Source organism: Crocodylus siamensis, chromosome 5 (genome assembly GCF_052110815.1).
Source record: "Crocodylus siamensis isolate JL-2025a chromosome 5, ASM5211081v1, whole genome shotgun sequence".
NCBI lineage: Eukaryota > Metazoa > Chordata > Crocodylia > Crocodylidae > Crocodylus > Crocodylus siamensis.
The window spans coordinates 72,303,566-72,320,104 of record NC_143399.1 but is presented as its reverse complement, the minus strand read 5'-3'; the positions used below and the strand labels follow the sequence as shown (position 1 = coordinate 72,320,104).

Here is a 16,539-nt window from a genome sequence, read left to right as displayed (position 1 = left end):
ATGTTGGTGGGGGTGCAGCAGGCTAGGAAATGGGGGAGGCAGGCCACTAACAGCTCTGAGGAGCATCCTGTGCTCTACAGTGTGGGATGCAGCAGCCACAGGGGAACACTGTCACAGCCTGGGTAAAAGATGGGCCTCAGTGGCTCATTGAAGGCCCCAGAGAGGGTGTAAAGGTGTTCCATGCCCACAGTGTTGTAGAAGGAGACGCATCCCCGCTCATAGTCCACATACACCCCCACAGTGCGAGGTGGGGCCTCCACAGTGAGGGGCTGTGGGCATGAGGCCACAGCCAGGCATTGTCCCCTGTCATTGCGTCGTACCACCCAGCAGACCTCGTGGGCCGAGGACGCCAGTTTCCCCTTCCTCTCCAGGGACTCGCAGGCCACACCAAGTGCCCAGTCAGCCTTGTTGCCCACCTCCACCTCCCAGTAGTGACATCCCCCAGTCAGCGCTGGCTGACCCAGCACCAAGCAGTAGACTCTAAAGCGTTCAGGGTTGTCAGGGAGCAGACGTCTCTGGGCACCCAGCTGCACACTCATCAGGTCATCAGACAGCACCAGGGCAGGATGGGCTGTATGGGGGTCCAAGGTCACAGAGGCTGGCGCTGTGGGAAATGAGGTTAGCATGAGCCAGGGTTGCTCCTGTCACCAAGGACATCTCATTCATACATGTCTACACATGTGTATCACAAGTTTTGAGCAGGAACCATTGAGGGTTCAAAAGAGTGAGCTTCTGCTTAGTGCCACAATATAACTTCCAATCTGTAGCAGCAAAAAGCTATTTCATGTGGGCCAGAAATTTGGTGGTGGAATGATCAGTGCAGCAATTAATGCCATTGTCATTTGTCCAACCATGGAATTTCTGGCCCAATGAGGTGTCCAGCAGGCTGGATCTGGAGCGTGGAGCCATGTCATTTGGCCCATGGGGCTGGAAATTTGGTGGCAGAAGCAGTGGCATTTGCTGTGGCTCTGAGAACCACAGCAATTAATACTGCCATTGCCAAATTTCTGGCCCTATATGTAGCCCTGTAAGCCAGATGGCAAAGCCCTGCACTCCAGATCCAGCCTGCAGCTGGGCCCTGTATGACTTGCCCAGCTCATGGGGCTGGATGAGTTTAACAGCCCTAATGCAAGTAAAAATTTCATTTTTTTCCATACATATTTGTCTGTTTCTTTTTTATCAACAAGACATTATAACACAAGCATCCAATTAGTCCTAACGGGAAATTAACTTCTTACTATGTGCAGCTGCCTCTGTACCTCGTTTTTTTCTTTTGACAAAAATATATAAGAAACATATCCATATCGTAACCAGATACAATTTTCAGTGACAATAAAATCCTTCTCCACACAGTTTAACACCATTTTCCCTAATGTAGGAAACACACATTTCCACATCATGCTTAACTACAATTATCAATTAATATAATTCCAATTATAATTTTGACCTATTTTTTATTTTTAAGCCAAAATTCCAAATAAAATGTTGTGTTGTGCAGAGATCCAATTTCTGTTTCCTCTTAGTAAGAATTATATTTACAAAGAAATTAATTAAAGGAAAATTCTTAACACAATTTTTGTTTTGTTTCGAGATGAATTTTTTAAGTGGAAAGAAACGCATGTGGGGAATTTTTAGTCTTCCAATATTTGCTTTTTTCCCTTCCAAGTAAGAAAAAGTTTTAAAATGAAAATGAGGGAGAAAAGTATGGTGAATAGTTAAAAAATATATATATTTTTAGGGCTGTAAATTAATTACTGTGAACATGCACGATTAATCCGTTAATTGGTGTTTGTGTTATTTTTCTTAATATGTTAATTGCACAAGTGGTTTTGAAGCCCGTGCCTGGGCTTCACTCTGCCACCTTCACTGCTGTCTCTGGGCCACCCATCAGGGCAGTGGTGGCAGTGCAGAGGACCACATGGCAGTTTGGGTGTGGGCTCCGGGCAGTTGCAGCGGGAAAGGGGGCGGGGGGGTGCAAAGACACAGACACATGAGCAGCTGCAGTATCAAGGCCCTCACAGTGAGGGAGGGAGTCAGGCAGGGGCAGGGGCTGGAGTCAATGGGGCCAGGATGGATCATGGGATGGAGCCACGGGAAGCTTGTCCAGGGGCACAGGGGGGTGTGGCTCTATGCTGCTGCTCCCACCCCTGGGGGAAGAATGTGGGGCATGCGCCCCCCAGATTTGTGCGCTGGGCAGAGGCAGGCTGCCCACTGCAAGCTGGGGCTCTGCGTACTGCTGCCTTTGTCCCAGAAGCCATGTGCTGGCTGTGCTGTGTGTCCCCTGCCCACCTGGCATCAGGAGACACAACATGGCATTGTGCAGCTGCCGGGGCAAAGGCAGCATGGTTCACAGCCCCAGCCTGCAGTGGGCAGTCTGCCTCTGCACCTTGCACAAATCTGGGGAGCACATGCCCCCTATGCCTCCCCCGGGAGTGCATGCAGGAGTGGGGAGTTGCACTTCCCCATGAACCTGGATGAGCCACCTGTGGCTCTGTCACATGATCCATACTCGTCTCGGGTCCCCATTCACCCCACCCCCTGCCCCACTCCCTCCCTCACTGTGGGGGTCTTGATCTGCCCCATCCCCCACCTCTTCCCCTTCTCAGATGTCCCTTCTGAGTGGGGGTGTGTTTGTGTGTGTGTGCCCCTCACTCCCAAGCCACAGCCACCCCAACCCTGCTGTTGCCCTTTACTCCTGACCCACAGTACCTTGCATCCTCAGGGCGTGCAGCACCCCCCACCACCTGAGCTCCAAACCCCCAACACACACCCACAACCCCCTACACCTTCACAAATTCCCCTCCTATGCATCCGCCACTCACCCCAACCATACAAAGTACTTGCATAATTTTGCATAATTTTGAGTTTTTCTGCACATAATTTTGAGTTTTTAGCTGTGCCATTAAAATAGCAATTCATTGCAACTAATTTTTTTAATTGTGCAAGCAATTGGGATTTTTTTTTAACCATTTGACAGCCCTCATTATTTTCAATTTATTTTTTCCATTTTTCAATATTCTCCACTTTCTAGTGATATAAAACAGAACTGTAAAAGTCAAGGATGGGCAGCTGGCACCAAAAAATGTAAAAATTGAGAATCTGAGTAGTCCAAAAAATCAGAAACAATGAACAAAACATTAAAAAAAGAATTAAGGGAAATTTGTAATTGTTTTGGCTTTTAAAAATCCAATTAAAATTAATTTTTGGCTTTTTGTTTTAAACTTCCCTGGTTTCAATCCTTTGTTTTCTTTTTAAAGTGAGAGACTAGAAAGAGGTCAAGGATTTTTAGGGATTTCACCTTTTACTTCAATTTTTATTTTACCTCAATATTTACCAGTGGGGGAAAAAAAGGGGCAAAACTACCCCCCAGGGCTCTTAAACTGAAATGAAAATATAAATATGAGACAATAAATGGTTGCTTTATTTTGGGTTTTTCTTTTGAAAAATTTAGTCAAAAGAACATATTCCAAGTGCAGGAAGGAACTTTGCCATTCATTTAAATTTCCCCAGAAAAGTTTTATGGAAAATGTTTCCTATTGGAAACGGCATAGCATTGAAACTGGTTCCCTCAGCAATAAAAGTTCCTCAGCTGATAAAGGGCAATGGGATCCAAGAGTGTGTGTCCTCTCTAGTCACTAGTTCCTCTGTTATCTCATACTCCACCTGGGCTTTGGGGCGGACGGAAGGAGGAGGCTGCCATCCAAAATAGGCCATGGGAGGGGATTTATCACCTATAAAGAACACAGAGAAAAGGGAAACACCCTGCTCCCTACAGCACAGCACCCATTACTGAGACCCCCGCTCCCTACAGCACAGTGTCTCAATTACTGGCCTGGATTACCTGGGCTGAGAACAGATCTCATTGCCTTCCATATAGTGTACTGGATGGGACCCTGGAACTGGGCCAGTTTCAGCAGAGAGCAAACTACAGTGGGCTGGGCTCTGGCAGCTCCCTTCTGTTCTGGTTTCAGCCAGTGCACCTGCTTCTGGCACCTGTTGACAGAAGAACCCCTAGTACCAGGGATATGGTCTGCTGAGGGCATGGGTCACATAAGGAAAGGAAAGCAAAGCATGGTCCTCCCCTATGCTCTGCCAGCAAGCCAAGCCCCACCCAGGAGGCTCCACTCCCTGGCAATGCCCTGCTTACCACTCATTGCCCTTCCACAAGCCAAGCTTCACTGACTTACTTCCACCAGTCTGGCTTCACCCACAACCTAAGCCCCTTTCAGAAGCTGAGCTCTGCTTGCCAAGCTCTACCCTGAAATCTCTTTCCAAGGCAGGCTGTTCAAAGCTACACCTGCTGCCCAGATCCCACCCATAAGAAAAGCACCTGCTACCACCCCGATGATAAACCCTATACCCAAGCCCTACCCACAAACAGAGCCTACCCATGACCCAAAAGCCTTCCAGGAGGCCCCATTCTTGTTCTGGTCAGAAGATGCCACCCACAACCACAAGTACTGCCCACTATTGGGCCTCCTCTTGCAAGTCAAGTCCTACCCAACAGCCAGGGTTCCCCCACTTGACTCTGACTACTAAATTATCTGGCCCCATCCACCCACTCAGTTAACTATATCTCTCTTACCTGCATCTATCCTGGGTCTCTCACAATTGTGCCTGCAGGGAAAGGCATGGGAAGGGGGAAAGGGGAAGGGATACAACGGCCCCTGTTCTTTAGCCTAAGTGGGAGGTGCATCTGTCTGTCTGACCGCTCTCTTTGCCATAGCCTCTCAGCTGGGTGGGGCAGGGGAGAGTGGACAGGTGGGGATCTGTCTGGCCAACGGCCAGGGGAGAGGTCAGGGAGAGTGCAGGATTCAGGGTGCAGAGCATACCCCGGGGCTGACTGAAGTGGGGTGGGTGGGGGGGTGACATACTCACATGTCCAAAACACGGCGTATCCCCTGAGGAGAGGGAGAGAAAGAGATGGAGAAAGGGAAAAAAATGGGGGGATCTTGGGGCCTGAGACCCACAGATCCCTTGGAAATCCTTCCCTTGTGTCTACTCTAGTCTCAGCCCCACTGCTCTCCATCCCCAAATGTGATGTGATTTCCTTCAAACCCCCAAATGGGGACCAGACAAGGGGACCTGATTGTGTGTGTGCACACACCCATATACCCATGAGTGTGAATATATTTTTCTGTGTGCAATCCAGCATATGTAGGCAATCTAGTATGTTTGTGTGTATGTGTATACCCTTGAGAGTATGTGTATGTGCATATGTGCATGCACCCAAGAGTATGTGTGTGCGTGTGACAGTGTGTGCACCCCTGTACTCACCTGCTCGTGTGTGTGTGCATGTGTGGACTTGGGACCTGGCCAGGCCTGAGAGTGTTTGCACTGGTGCCTGGGCAGCTGGGGCTCTCACCTGCAGGAAGACACTGGGTTCCAGCTCCCCCAGCCGGGCCTGGACATCATGCCGAGCCTCCCATGCAGCTTGCAGTCTCTCTTGCACACTGCCCAGTGCGGCCTCCATCTCCCAGTGCACAGCCTCTGCTGCCTCCTGCAGCTCCCACAGCAATGTAGCTTCCCTCTGTGCCAGGAACTGCCGCAGATCAGCCAGCTCCGAAGAGATGCGGTGTTGCAGAGTGGTCCTGGAGGCCTGTGCGGTAGTAAATGGGGAGGGTGACCAGGGGTCAGCATTGAGAGTGGGGGTCTGGAACAACAGGGCTCTGGGTTGAGACACAGACAAGATAGGATGAGGGGTGGAAAACAGGATGCCAGGCTGCGCAGAGAACACTGTTTTTCACCACAATAATGCAACCAAACAAATATTCTTCAAATTATTAAGAATTTTCATAGGGTTTGTTTGTTTGTTTGTTTTGGGTGCAGGGTGGTTTGTTTGGAGAAGGGTATTTTGTTTTATTTTTTCTGAGAATATCAATATTGTTCTCAACAGTTTCATGGATTTTGGCTTGCCCCCTACCCCCATTTTGTTAAAGAAAAATCTTCATGCTAACAAAACCAGTATTTTTCAGTTTGACTTTGGAGGGTCCTCCTGCTTCCCTCTCAGTTCTTTAAAAAATAAATTCATGGAATAATTTTCTGTGGAATGGTCATTTCATATGAATTTTTATAGTGATGGGCTGTACATTAGCTATTACCACAGAAGATAGATATGGGAGTCATTGTAAGCAGTTTGCTAACATTAGCTTAGAGCTTAGCAGCTTTCAAGAAGGCAAAAATGTTAGGGATTATTAAGAAAGGAATTGTAAAAAAAACTGAAAGTATCATTATCCCCTTCTATAAATGCACAGTGCACTCACACCTTGAATACTGTGCCCAGTTCTGGTTTCCACATCTCAAAAAGGATATAGAAGAACTAGAGAAGGTTTGGAGAAGAACAACAAGAATGACTAGTGGTTTGGAGGGGCTTCCATATGAGAAGAGACTAAAGTGGCTAGGTCAATTCAGCTTAGAAAAGCGACATTGGAGTGGGGACAAGATAAGGGTTTACAAAATACTAACCAGTTAAGAGCAAGTAAATAGGGATTTATTATTTACTATCGCTCACAATACAAGAACTGTTAGGGATACAGTCTCTGAATCAGAACTTCCTAGACCTTAAAGACTGCAAGTGAGAGAGGAACAGTGGGGAAAAAACCAAACCCTGATCATATTGAGTTCACTCTCCCTTTCAATATCCACTCCTCCACTATGCACCACAGGATACTGGCCAACACGGACCTATGGACTGATCCAGTAAATGGCAGTTCTTATGTTCTAATGCTGTTTCCCCCCCTTTTTTTCTATCTGGTTCCTTTGATATTTTTCATGGAAAATCTGTGAGGGAATGTGAGGAAATTTTTTCCATGAAGACGTGGGCTTCCTGTTTCACACATTTTTAGAAGGCTATACCAGCCGAAAAGACATGTTGACTTTGCTTTTGCATAGAATCATAGTAAAGTATAGCAGGAAGGAACCTCCAGAGGTCATTTAGTCCAGTGAGGGGCAATCTTTTCAGCAGGCATGCCACAAAGTAGCCCTATGTCCTCCCTGAGTGCTGTTCTGATCCCCTACCTCTGCTTGATCTGCTGCTCTGCTTTCTGCTTTCTGCCCTACCAGCTGCTGTACTGCCTGCCACCTCCCCAGTCTGCATGCCCCCCACAGAGGCTGCCCATACAACTTGTGGCACACATGCTGAAGTTTTGCCACCCTGGATCTAGTCCAAACCCTGCCTGAGGCAGGATCATCCCTATCCAAACTATCCTATACAAGTCCTTAGAATCATAGAAAATTAGGGTTGGAAGGGACTTCAGAAGGTCATCTAGTCCAACCCCCTGCTCAAAGCAGGACCATCCCCAACTAGATCATCTCAGCCAAGGCTTTGTCTAGATGGGGCTTAAACACCTCCAAGGATGGAGACTCCACCACCTCTCTGGGTAACCTGTTCCAGTCTTTTACTACCCTCCTAGTGAGAAATGTTTTCCTAATATCTAATCAAAACTTCCCTTGCTGCAATTTGAGGCCATTGCTCTTTGTTATGTCATCTGCCACCACTGAGAACAGTCTAGCTCCATCCTCTTTTGAACCCCCTGCCCCTCCAGGTAGTTGAAGGCTGCTATTTAATCTCCTCTCAGTCTTCTCTTCTCTAGGCTAGATAAGCCCAGTTCTCCCAGTGGCTCCTCAGAAATCATGTGCCCCAGCCCACTCATCATTTGCATTGCCCTCTGCTGGATTCTTCCCAATTTGTCCACATCCTTTCTGTAATAGTGGGCCCAAAACTGAATACAGTACTCCAGATGTGGCCTCACCAGTGTTGAATAGAGGGGAATAATCACTTCCCTTGATCTGCTGGCAACACTCATACCAATGCAGCCCAGTGCAGCCCAGTATGTCATCAGCCTTCTTGGCAACAAGGGCACACTGTTGGGTCCTATTCAGCTTATTGTCCACTGTAACCCCCAGGTCCTTTTCTGCATGGCTGCTGCCCAGCCAGTCAGTCACCAGCCTGTATCAGTGAATGAGATTCTTCTGCCCTAAGCGCAGGACTTTGCACTTGTCCTTGTTGAAACTCATGAGATTTCTTTTGGCCCAATCCTCCAGTTTGTCTAAGTCACACTGAATCCTAGTCCTACCCTCCAGCATATCTACTAGTCCCCCCAGCTTGGTGTCATTTGCAGACTTGCTGAGGGTGCACTCTGCCATCTTTCAGGTTGTTGATGAAAACTGACCTCAGGACCGACCTCTGGGACACTCCACTTGACACTGGCTACCAACGAGACAGTGAGCCATTGATTACTACCCTCTGAGCCTGATGCTCCAGCCAGTTTTCTGTCCACCTGACAGTACATTCATCCAGTTCGTACTTCCTTAGCTTGCCTGTGAAAATGCTGTGGGAGACCATGTTAAAAGCCTTGCTAAAATCAATGTATATCTCATCCACTAGTCTCCCTGCATCCACAGAGCTAGCCAACTCGTCATGGAAGGTAATCAGGTTGGTCAGGTGTGACTAGCCCTTGATGAATCCATGCTGACTGTTCCTAATTCCCTTCTTCTCCTCCAAGTGCTTAGAAATGGATTTCTTGAGGATCTGCTCCATGATTTTTCCAGGGACTGAGGTGAGGCTGACTGATCTGTAGTTCCTTGGATCCTCCTTTTTTCCTTACTTAAATATGGGCAGTATGTTTGCTCTTTTCCAATCATCCAGGACCTCTCCAGAGTTTTCAAAGATGATGGACGAGCTCCACAATCACATCAGCCACTTCCCTCTGCACCCTTGGGTGCATCTCATCCTGCCCCATGGACTTGTCCATGTCCAGCTTTTCTACACAGTCCCTAACCCAGCAGTTCCCAAACTGTGGGTTGCAACCCAAATGGGGTCACAACATCAGTGGTCAGGGTGCACAATTTCAGCACCCACAGCAAGGCGTGGGGTTGTAATGGGGTTGGAGCAACTCCAGGCAGGAGCTGGCCCCATAGCCCAGTGTTTGGGACCCAGCACAGGAGGAAGCACCGCACCACCAAGGACGCCAAGGTAAGCTGCAGAGGTGGTGGATGCACAGAGTGTGCCTCCACTGCTGCTGGGCAGGCAGGGGGTGCCTCAACTTGACAGCCATGGCAGTGTGGCACTCTCTCCCATGCCAGGTCCTGCCCGCTAAGCCTCCCATGCCAGGTCCTGCCTGCTAAGCCATGGAATCCCTGGGGTGAGGGCAGCAGGGCAGGGAGCCCTAAGCCCACAGCAGGCACCCTGCATCGTCCCTCCCATCAGGGGCTCTGCTCCGGCCGTGCCACCCCCAGGGGAGGGGGTGGGGGGAATTGGGGGCGGGAGCTGGGCTCCATACTCTACTCTGGCCACAGCAGCTGCCCTCCTACAGGCGGCAGCTGGGGCTTGGGTGCTGCTGGGGGAGTGGGCAAGGGGCTGTGGGCCCTGGTCCTGGGGCAGCTGGGGAGAGTGGAGGGCTGCAGGTTGGGAGGGAGAGGCACTGGCAGGGCTGTGGGGCTGTGGGTAGGGAGTGAGGGGCACCTGGGAGGGTAGGGAGCTGCAGGTTGGGCATGAACGGCCATGCTGAGGAAATGGCGAGGAAAAGTTTGGGAAGCACTCCTCTAACCTGTTCTTTTGCCACTGATGGCTGCTTACCTCCTCCCAAACTGGGCTGCCCAGTGCAGTAGTCTGGGAGGTGACCTTGCCTGTGAAAACTGAGGTGAAAAAGACATTGAGTACCACTAGAGACCCTAGGGCAAACTGGGCAACTGCCCAGGGCTCCACATTTTAGGGGGCTCCAAAATTTTGAACCTAGAATATAGCTCAATGTTAAAAAACTCTTTCATTGTATTGTATTGTACTGTATTGTACTATAGTATTTCACAGTATTAAGATACTTTCACAGCAGTTTCACAGATAGGGCAAAGTAAAATTGAAATTGAAAATGTCCAACTTCCTTATAGGTCATCAAAATTAAGTCCCCAAATTACTCTCTTGCCTGGGGCCCCAACAACCCTAAGGCGACCACTGTGAGTACTTCAGCCTTTTTTGCATCCTCTGTCACTAGGTTGACTCCCCCATTCAGTAAGTGACCCACACTTTCCCTGATCCTCCTTTTACTACCTACATACTTGTAGAAACCCTTCATATTACCCTCTGCATCCCTTGCTAGCTGCAGCTCCAATGGCATTTGGCCTTCCTGATTTCATCCCTGCATGCCTGAGTGATACTCTTATACTCCTCCCTAGCTGGTTGTCCATGTTTCCACTTCTTATAAGCTTCCTTTTTGTGATTTAATTTACTGAAGAGTTCCCTGCTAAGCCATGCAGCACATTTGCTAGTCTTTCTGTATATTGGGATGGTTTGTTCCTGCACTCTCAGTAAGACTTCTTTAAAGTACAGCCAGGTCTCCTGGACTCCTCTCCCTCTCCAACTGGCTTCCCAGGGGATTCTGCCCATGAGTTCCCTGAGCAAGTTGAAGTCCATGTGACAGGCCAGCTCAGGGGTGAGTAATTATTTCGTGCAGAGGACTGCTTACTGTGTTTTGGCAAGCCATTGAGGGCCACATGACAGGCAGCCAAGAGCAGATGAATATTAATTTTCTAAATTTTTTTAGGGGCCCCGCGGGCCAGATAGAATGGCCTGGCAGGCTGCATCTGGCCTGCAGGACGCATTTTCCCCACCCCTGGGCTAGCTGGTGGTGGCTTGGCTCCGAGTTTTGAAAAGTTAAAAAATGATTGGTGGGGCGGATTTCCTTTTTCCTACCAATCAGGCCCCAGAAAAGGAAAGAGCTTGCCCCCTGCAGGGGCCAGGTAGGGAAACTGGACCTGAAAGTGGACTCACTTCTTATGTTGCCTGATTGGTCCTACCAGCTACCTGGAGGGGGATAAAAGGGGCAGTGTGCCTGGCCCCGGGAAGAAGAGATACTCAAGGGATGAAGAAGAGGGGCCCTGAAGAGCTGGTGAGAACTGACCAGTGGGAGAGGAGCACTTGCCCCAGAAGAGCCCTGAAGCTGGCAGAGGGCCTGAGCTGCAGGCAGCAGCTTGGCTCAGTGGCAGTGTTGCATGGGGTGGCGTGTGCGGCAGATCTCCTGATGGGACCAAGCCCCAAGCTGCAGGTGGTGGCTCAGGCATCTGACCGCTGGCAGGGAAACCAGGAGCTCGGCATGCAGGGTAGCGTGCAGAGAACCTCCCAGCTGGGACCCCAGTAGGAGCTGCAGAGGGCAGCTCCCCTCAGCACGCAGGACAGCATGTGGCGAATCTCCAGAGGGGACTCTGGCTGCCAGGACCCCAGGCTGTGGCATGGACTTGACTACCATCTTCCCCTCCCCGGCACGTGGCCAGCACCCATGTACAGGTCGGTATATGGGGTGTCCTGGGCCCGTGCTAGGTGGCCTGGCTCGCCCAGGGCCCTCGGGCAGAAGGCAGGGGCTCTCTGGAGTGAGGGAGAGAGCCGCTTTGAGCTGTGGGTGGCAACTTGGGCTTTCCTTTCCCTGGCATGAAGCTGGGCAGTTGGTTTGGTGTGCAGACAGCACACAGAGGATCCTGGAGGGACTAGAGCCTAGAGCCGCAGGCAGTAGTCTAGGCTTTGATAGCTCAGTGGTAGAGTTTCTATCTGCCAAGTGAGTACCTTCTTTTTACTGAATCCCCTGTTGTTCTCCTGCACCCATTGCCCCCTCCCCTGCCCCCACCTGTGGGTTATATCTTTACCTGGTTCTTTCCTATTAAACCCATATATGGTTAAGTTCCAACTGGTCTTGGCTCTACTTTATAGGAGATAGGAGGGGAGTGGCTACCCCTCCCACAGCGTACTAGCATTCGCTAAATCCCTTCAATTGGAGAGGGGGTACCTTGTCTGAGTACCACCCAAGTTACATCTGCTTTTCTGAAGCCCAGGGTCCTTACTCTCCATCCTTACTTTCCTCAGGATCCTGAACTCAATCATTTCATGGTCATTCCTTGTCTAACTTATTCCTAATACTACACAATCAACCTGGTCACACAACTACAAGGCATATTGCCCAAAGACACCAAAACCACCCTAATCTGCCACAAAAAAGCAGGGGGATGATGACAATCAGTGTCCTGCTGCTGAAAGGGCTGTTACAGTACACTCCTGAGAGCGGGGTAATTTCTCTTTTGTTCTAAACCAGTGATAATCAATCAGGGTGCTGCAACACACTGGGATACCTTGAGGTCCTTTCAAGGGAGCCACAGGGTGCCACACAATGTTAGCACTGTTAGGTGTGCAAACATTGTTCACATGATAAATCCAGTGATTTCAAAAAAGAGCCCACAGTATGAAAAAAACCATTCTGACTTGTGGTCTTTCTGAGTTCTCTACAACAGAGGACTTGCTTTTTTTTTTTCTGTAGTCAAAAAAATGTGAGAACTAAAAGCTGGCATGTTCCAAGGGGTGTCTCACGTTTATTCAGAGGTGTCTCAAGATTATCTAGGGGTGGCTTGAGTCTAAAACAGGTTGAGAACCACTGTTTTAAACCTTCTTGATTTTTTTTTAATGAAAGAAAAGTTTTCTGTTTTTTTCTTTTTAATTTCCTTTGACATTGCCATAAATTTTTACCCCAAACCCGCACTATACTGAGGTGAAAAATTTCCATTGCAACAAGAAACAGGAACTTTCATGTCAGTGGGCACATTTACATGAGACACTGGCTGTGTAGTAGCCAAATCATACTGTGCAGTACCATGTCACAGCACCAACAGTGCTAATATGCAACTGTGCAGTATTATTAGGCTACTGCTCAGTAGCGTCACTTAGAAGGTGTTTGCTGGTGCTAGTGCACAGTAACTCCAGGTACTGTGCATTTATTTAGTAGTTGATTATACAAGTACTAAATAAATGTGCAGTAACCACTGTGCAGTAGTGTCTCATGTAGATGGGCCCAGTGTGAAGCAAATCCAGAAAGTTGCAAAGGAAACTATAAAAATAAAAGAGAGAGGGCGGACATGTTCATATCTTTCAAAAAGCCACAGACAATTCAAAATGTTTGCTCTGCTGCTGTTTACCTCCCTACTCCTACATGGTCCTCCTCTGCCTCAAACTCAAGGCGAGTAAGAGGCTAGGACAGATGTGGGCAGCTGCGTTCAGGCTTGTGAACATCTCACCCCACTGGCACCCTGCCCTCCTCTGTGTGTGCTAATTGGGAAACAGAGAGGCCATTGCTCTAAGGAAGAACCTACAAGTGTCACAGCTAAAGTCTCTGGGTGATCTGGTTTGGTGTGCAGCCATCACCAAAGCACTTCAGCTGGTGGGACGGGCACCTTGGTTTTCAAACCTAGCCATGTCCCACTGGGGCCGGGGGCACCAGGAGTCTCCCAGACAGGGCCCGATGAAAGGGGGCTATTCTGGTAGTTAAGAGAGCAGGGGAGCAGGGGAACCAGTACACAGGCAGAGTATGGACCCTTCACCTACCCACAGGTGGGCAATCTCGGCCTCCTGTAGCCTTTCCTGTTCCTGCAGTTCATGGACTTCGGAGCCCAGTGCCTCCAGCTGCTCCTCAAGCTGTTTCTGGGAGGGAAAGAAGGAGGAACAATCTCTCATCTGGAATGCACTGGAACACTTTTTACTGCATGGCTGGGACTCTTTGTCTGGGCAGGGCTTGGGGGCACCTGTCCTGTGTTAACCCAAGGGCGGCTTGTGTGGACCTGATTTGTCATAAGGTAAAATGTGGTCACATTCACTGGAGGAATTTGTCAGTGCAATGCTCCTGAGGAGGAGGAAGAGGCAGGAGGTGGCATGCTCTCTGCCTGCAGAGTTGGGTATTACGTCTAGGTCTGGGGTCCCTACTGTAAAAAGGGATGGTGTTAAAGTGGGAAGGGTCCGGGATGTGCTGAAAGAGGGATGCAAGGGCTGGAACAACTGCAAGGATTGCCTGAGGGAGCTTATTCAATTTATTCCCAATGAATTTAAGTGGTGACAGGATCCTGCTTTATCCACCCCCCACCCCGCTCAAGGAAGGTACGGCTGAGAGGAGAGGGCTCCGTAACTGTAGTGATAAAAGTTTTATAGTTTGGAGACAGTCTCTAATTTGGAGAAATTGGGAACTGGGAGATGGTCTTCAGTGAAGTAGCTAGTTGGTTGTTTGGAGTCAGAGAAACCAAGGGACTGAAGAGGTTTGTCTACAGCTCCACAAATAAGGGTTATTGTTAGTTCTTCTCAGTCAAGTACACCTGTGCTTATTGAACCCAGTGATCACTACAATAACCTCACAGACAAAAGCAGAGTGAGAACTGCTGGCTGGGAGCTGAGACAAATTCAGGATGGAAATAAGGGGTCAGCATTTACTAAGAAGGGTATCAGCCACTGGGAACAACTCCACTAGGTTCTCCATCATGTGGAGTCTGTGAAAATAAGATAAGTTGTGTCTGTACAAGCACCGCTCCAGCTCAGCCATCAGATGTCCAGCTGGATGCAGGGATCTCTCTGGCCTGGGCCTGGGTTACGTGGAAATATGGACAGAATGATCACTGTGGGACATTAAAATATCTATGACTGTCTACAGGGATGGATCCAGGATTTGACAGAGAGGTATGAGAGCAGCCACCCATGCTGCAGGGGTGGTGGCACCCCTGCTCCTAGCTTCTTCCCCACAACCCACCTCTGCAGGCAGACCACACTGCAGGAACTTATAGGGAGTTTTTAAAGTTCCTAAAGCAGGTAATCATCCCCACTTTCCCCTCTGTACTTAGAGGCAACTCCACTCCCCTCCCCTCCCTTTCCATACCCTCTCCTCTAGCTGTTGCTGCTTTCCCTGCTGTCCTGGTGGCAGGGGAAGCTTCAGAGCTGCTCTTACCCACTTGACTGGACTGCACAGGGGCTGGGCTTATTTGAGAACAGTGGCAACAGCAATGAGGAAGGGGTAGATCCCCCCACACTGCCCTGTTTCCCCAGCAGTAGGCTCAGGAAGCCCATTTCCAGTGGGGCTGATGTGGGGATAGGAGGGAGAGCCTAATGCAACAACAGAGCAAGCACAAGAACGGCAAGCCCACGGCCCATCTATCCCAGCAACCTGCCTGACTGGGACAAGTACCAGATACTTTCTAAGTGGAGAGTAAGAAATAGGATATATGTTGTGTGATCCCCATCCCCTGTCAGACTCTACCTGTCACCTGCAGTCATGAGGGGAGAGATACTGTGCGATCACACCCCTGACTGCTTGATGGACTTCTCCCCAAGCCTACCTTCCCCTTTCAGAATCCAGTACTCTGTCGGTCAGCAGTAGAATACTACTGGCCCTCCACAGTGTCTGAACATGAAGTTGGGGCTAGCATCTCCAGAGCCAGGCAGCTGAGCTGTTTTGCCAGTATGGCCTCATATGGTGCAGGTCCAGGTGGCATATAGGAGATCCCTCCTTACCTTTCTATTGCCCTCCAGTGTGAGTGTCCCTGGGCTATACCTCTCTGTAAGAATAAAGGACCCCAAGATCCATCTGGGAGGGGGCAGGGCGTTTTCACTGCAGCCTCCTGTGCTGTGTAGCACCCATCTGTCTGAGTGGGGCTGCATCCTGTGCTGTTGTTCACTCACCTTGTAGCTGCACATAGCATCCTGAAGGGATGAGAAGCTGTGGCCAGCATGCCCAGGGGTGCCCACACAGACATGGCAGATGGGGGACTCATGGCTGAGGCAGAAGAGGCTGATGGGCTCCCTATGCTCCTTGCAGCTCTGGTCCTTCAGCTCCCCCATTGGTCCCTGCTGATAGCCTTGGGCTCTGCTCACCAGGTTGGACAGTGCCCGGCTGGATGCCAGCCGGGGCTCCAAGTAGACAGTGCGGCACTGGGGGCAGGAAAATGGCCCTTCTGTTAAGGGTGTCCAGCACTGGGTGATGCAGTCCCGACAGAAGTGGTGGCCACACTCCAGCAGCACTGGCTCTGCCAGGAGCTCCAGGCACACAGGGCAGGTCAGCTCTGCCAACAGGTCCTCTAATGATGCCATGGTAGGTGCTGCTGTGGGAATCAGATTGATAAGTGGGACTTCCACAGCCTGGGCACCCTGGAGCACCCAGCACTTCTGAAGCAAATGGCAGGTGGGTCTGCTCTGCGCCTGGGGACAAAGAGACACAGGTTGGAAGAGACATGGGTTGGATCACACCTTGGTGGGAACTTGCCATGGGCACTGTGCCAGGCCAATCCAGCCCTGGATGCTCCACTTGCTAAACAGCACACCATGGGCAGGGGACCCACAAGCATGGGGGTCTTGCCTTGTTTCTACCTTGCCTCTGGGAGGCCCTGCAACTCACCTTAACATTGGCTGGTACTGGACAGGCTGTGAGCAGAGGGAATAATTTGGTGAGATCTAGTACTGTAGTACCACTTGCCTGCAACATCATCATCACTATGGCAATAGTCCCATGGCATTGCAGCCATGTACTCCACCCCACAGTAATCAGCTGTACAGTATCCATGACATGGCACATCAACGCATTGTATCCCACCCATGACCCTGCACCACACACCCTGGCACCCATCCTGTAGCACCCATTTCCTTGCACCCTAACCTTACAGCACCCAGGGCTTTACATTCCAACTCAATGCACCCCACCTCTGCAGCACCATGGCTTTTTCCCCATCCCATTGCACCCAACTCTGCAGCATCCATTG

General features: G+C 49.9%; 1 protein-coding gene across 1 annotated transcript; it reads right to left on the bottom strand.

The window, feature by feature from the left end:
* Positions 1–74: 74 nt before the first annotated feature.
* Positions 75–15,874, bottom strand: LOC149864219 (zinc-binding protein A33-like). The gene is made up of 6 exons (XM_090049764.1): positions 15,467–15,874; positions 13,355–13,450; positions 5,366–5,599; positions 4,879–4,901; positions 3,842–3,993; positions 75–604 (listed from the first exon to the last, which is right to left on the bottom strand). Exons 1-6 carry the CDS (start codon positions 15,872–15,874, stop codon positions 75–77), a joined length of 1,443 nt encoding a protein of 480 aa, XP_089905890.1.
* Positions 15,875–16,539: the final 665 nt, after the last annotated feature.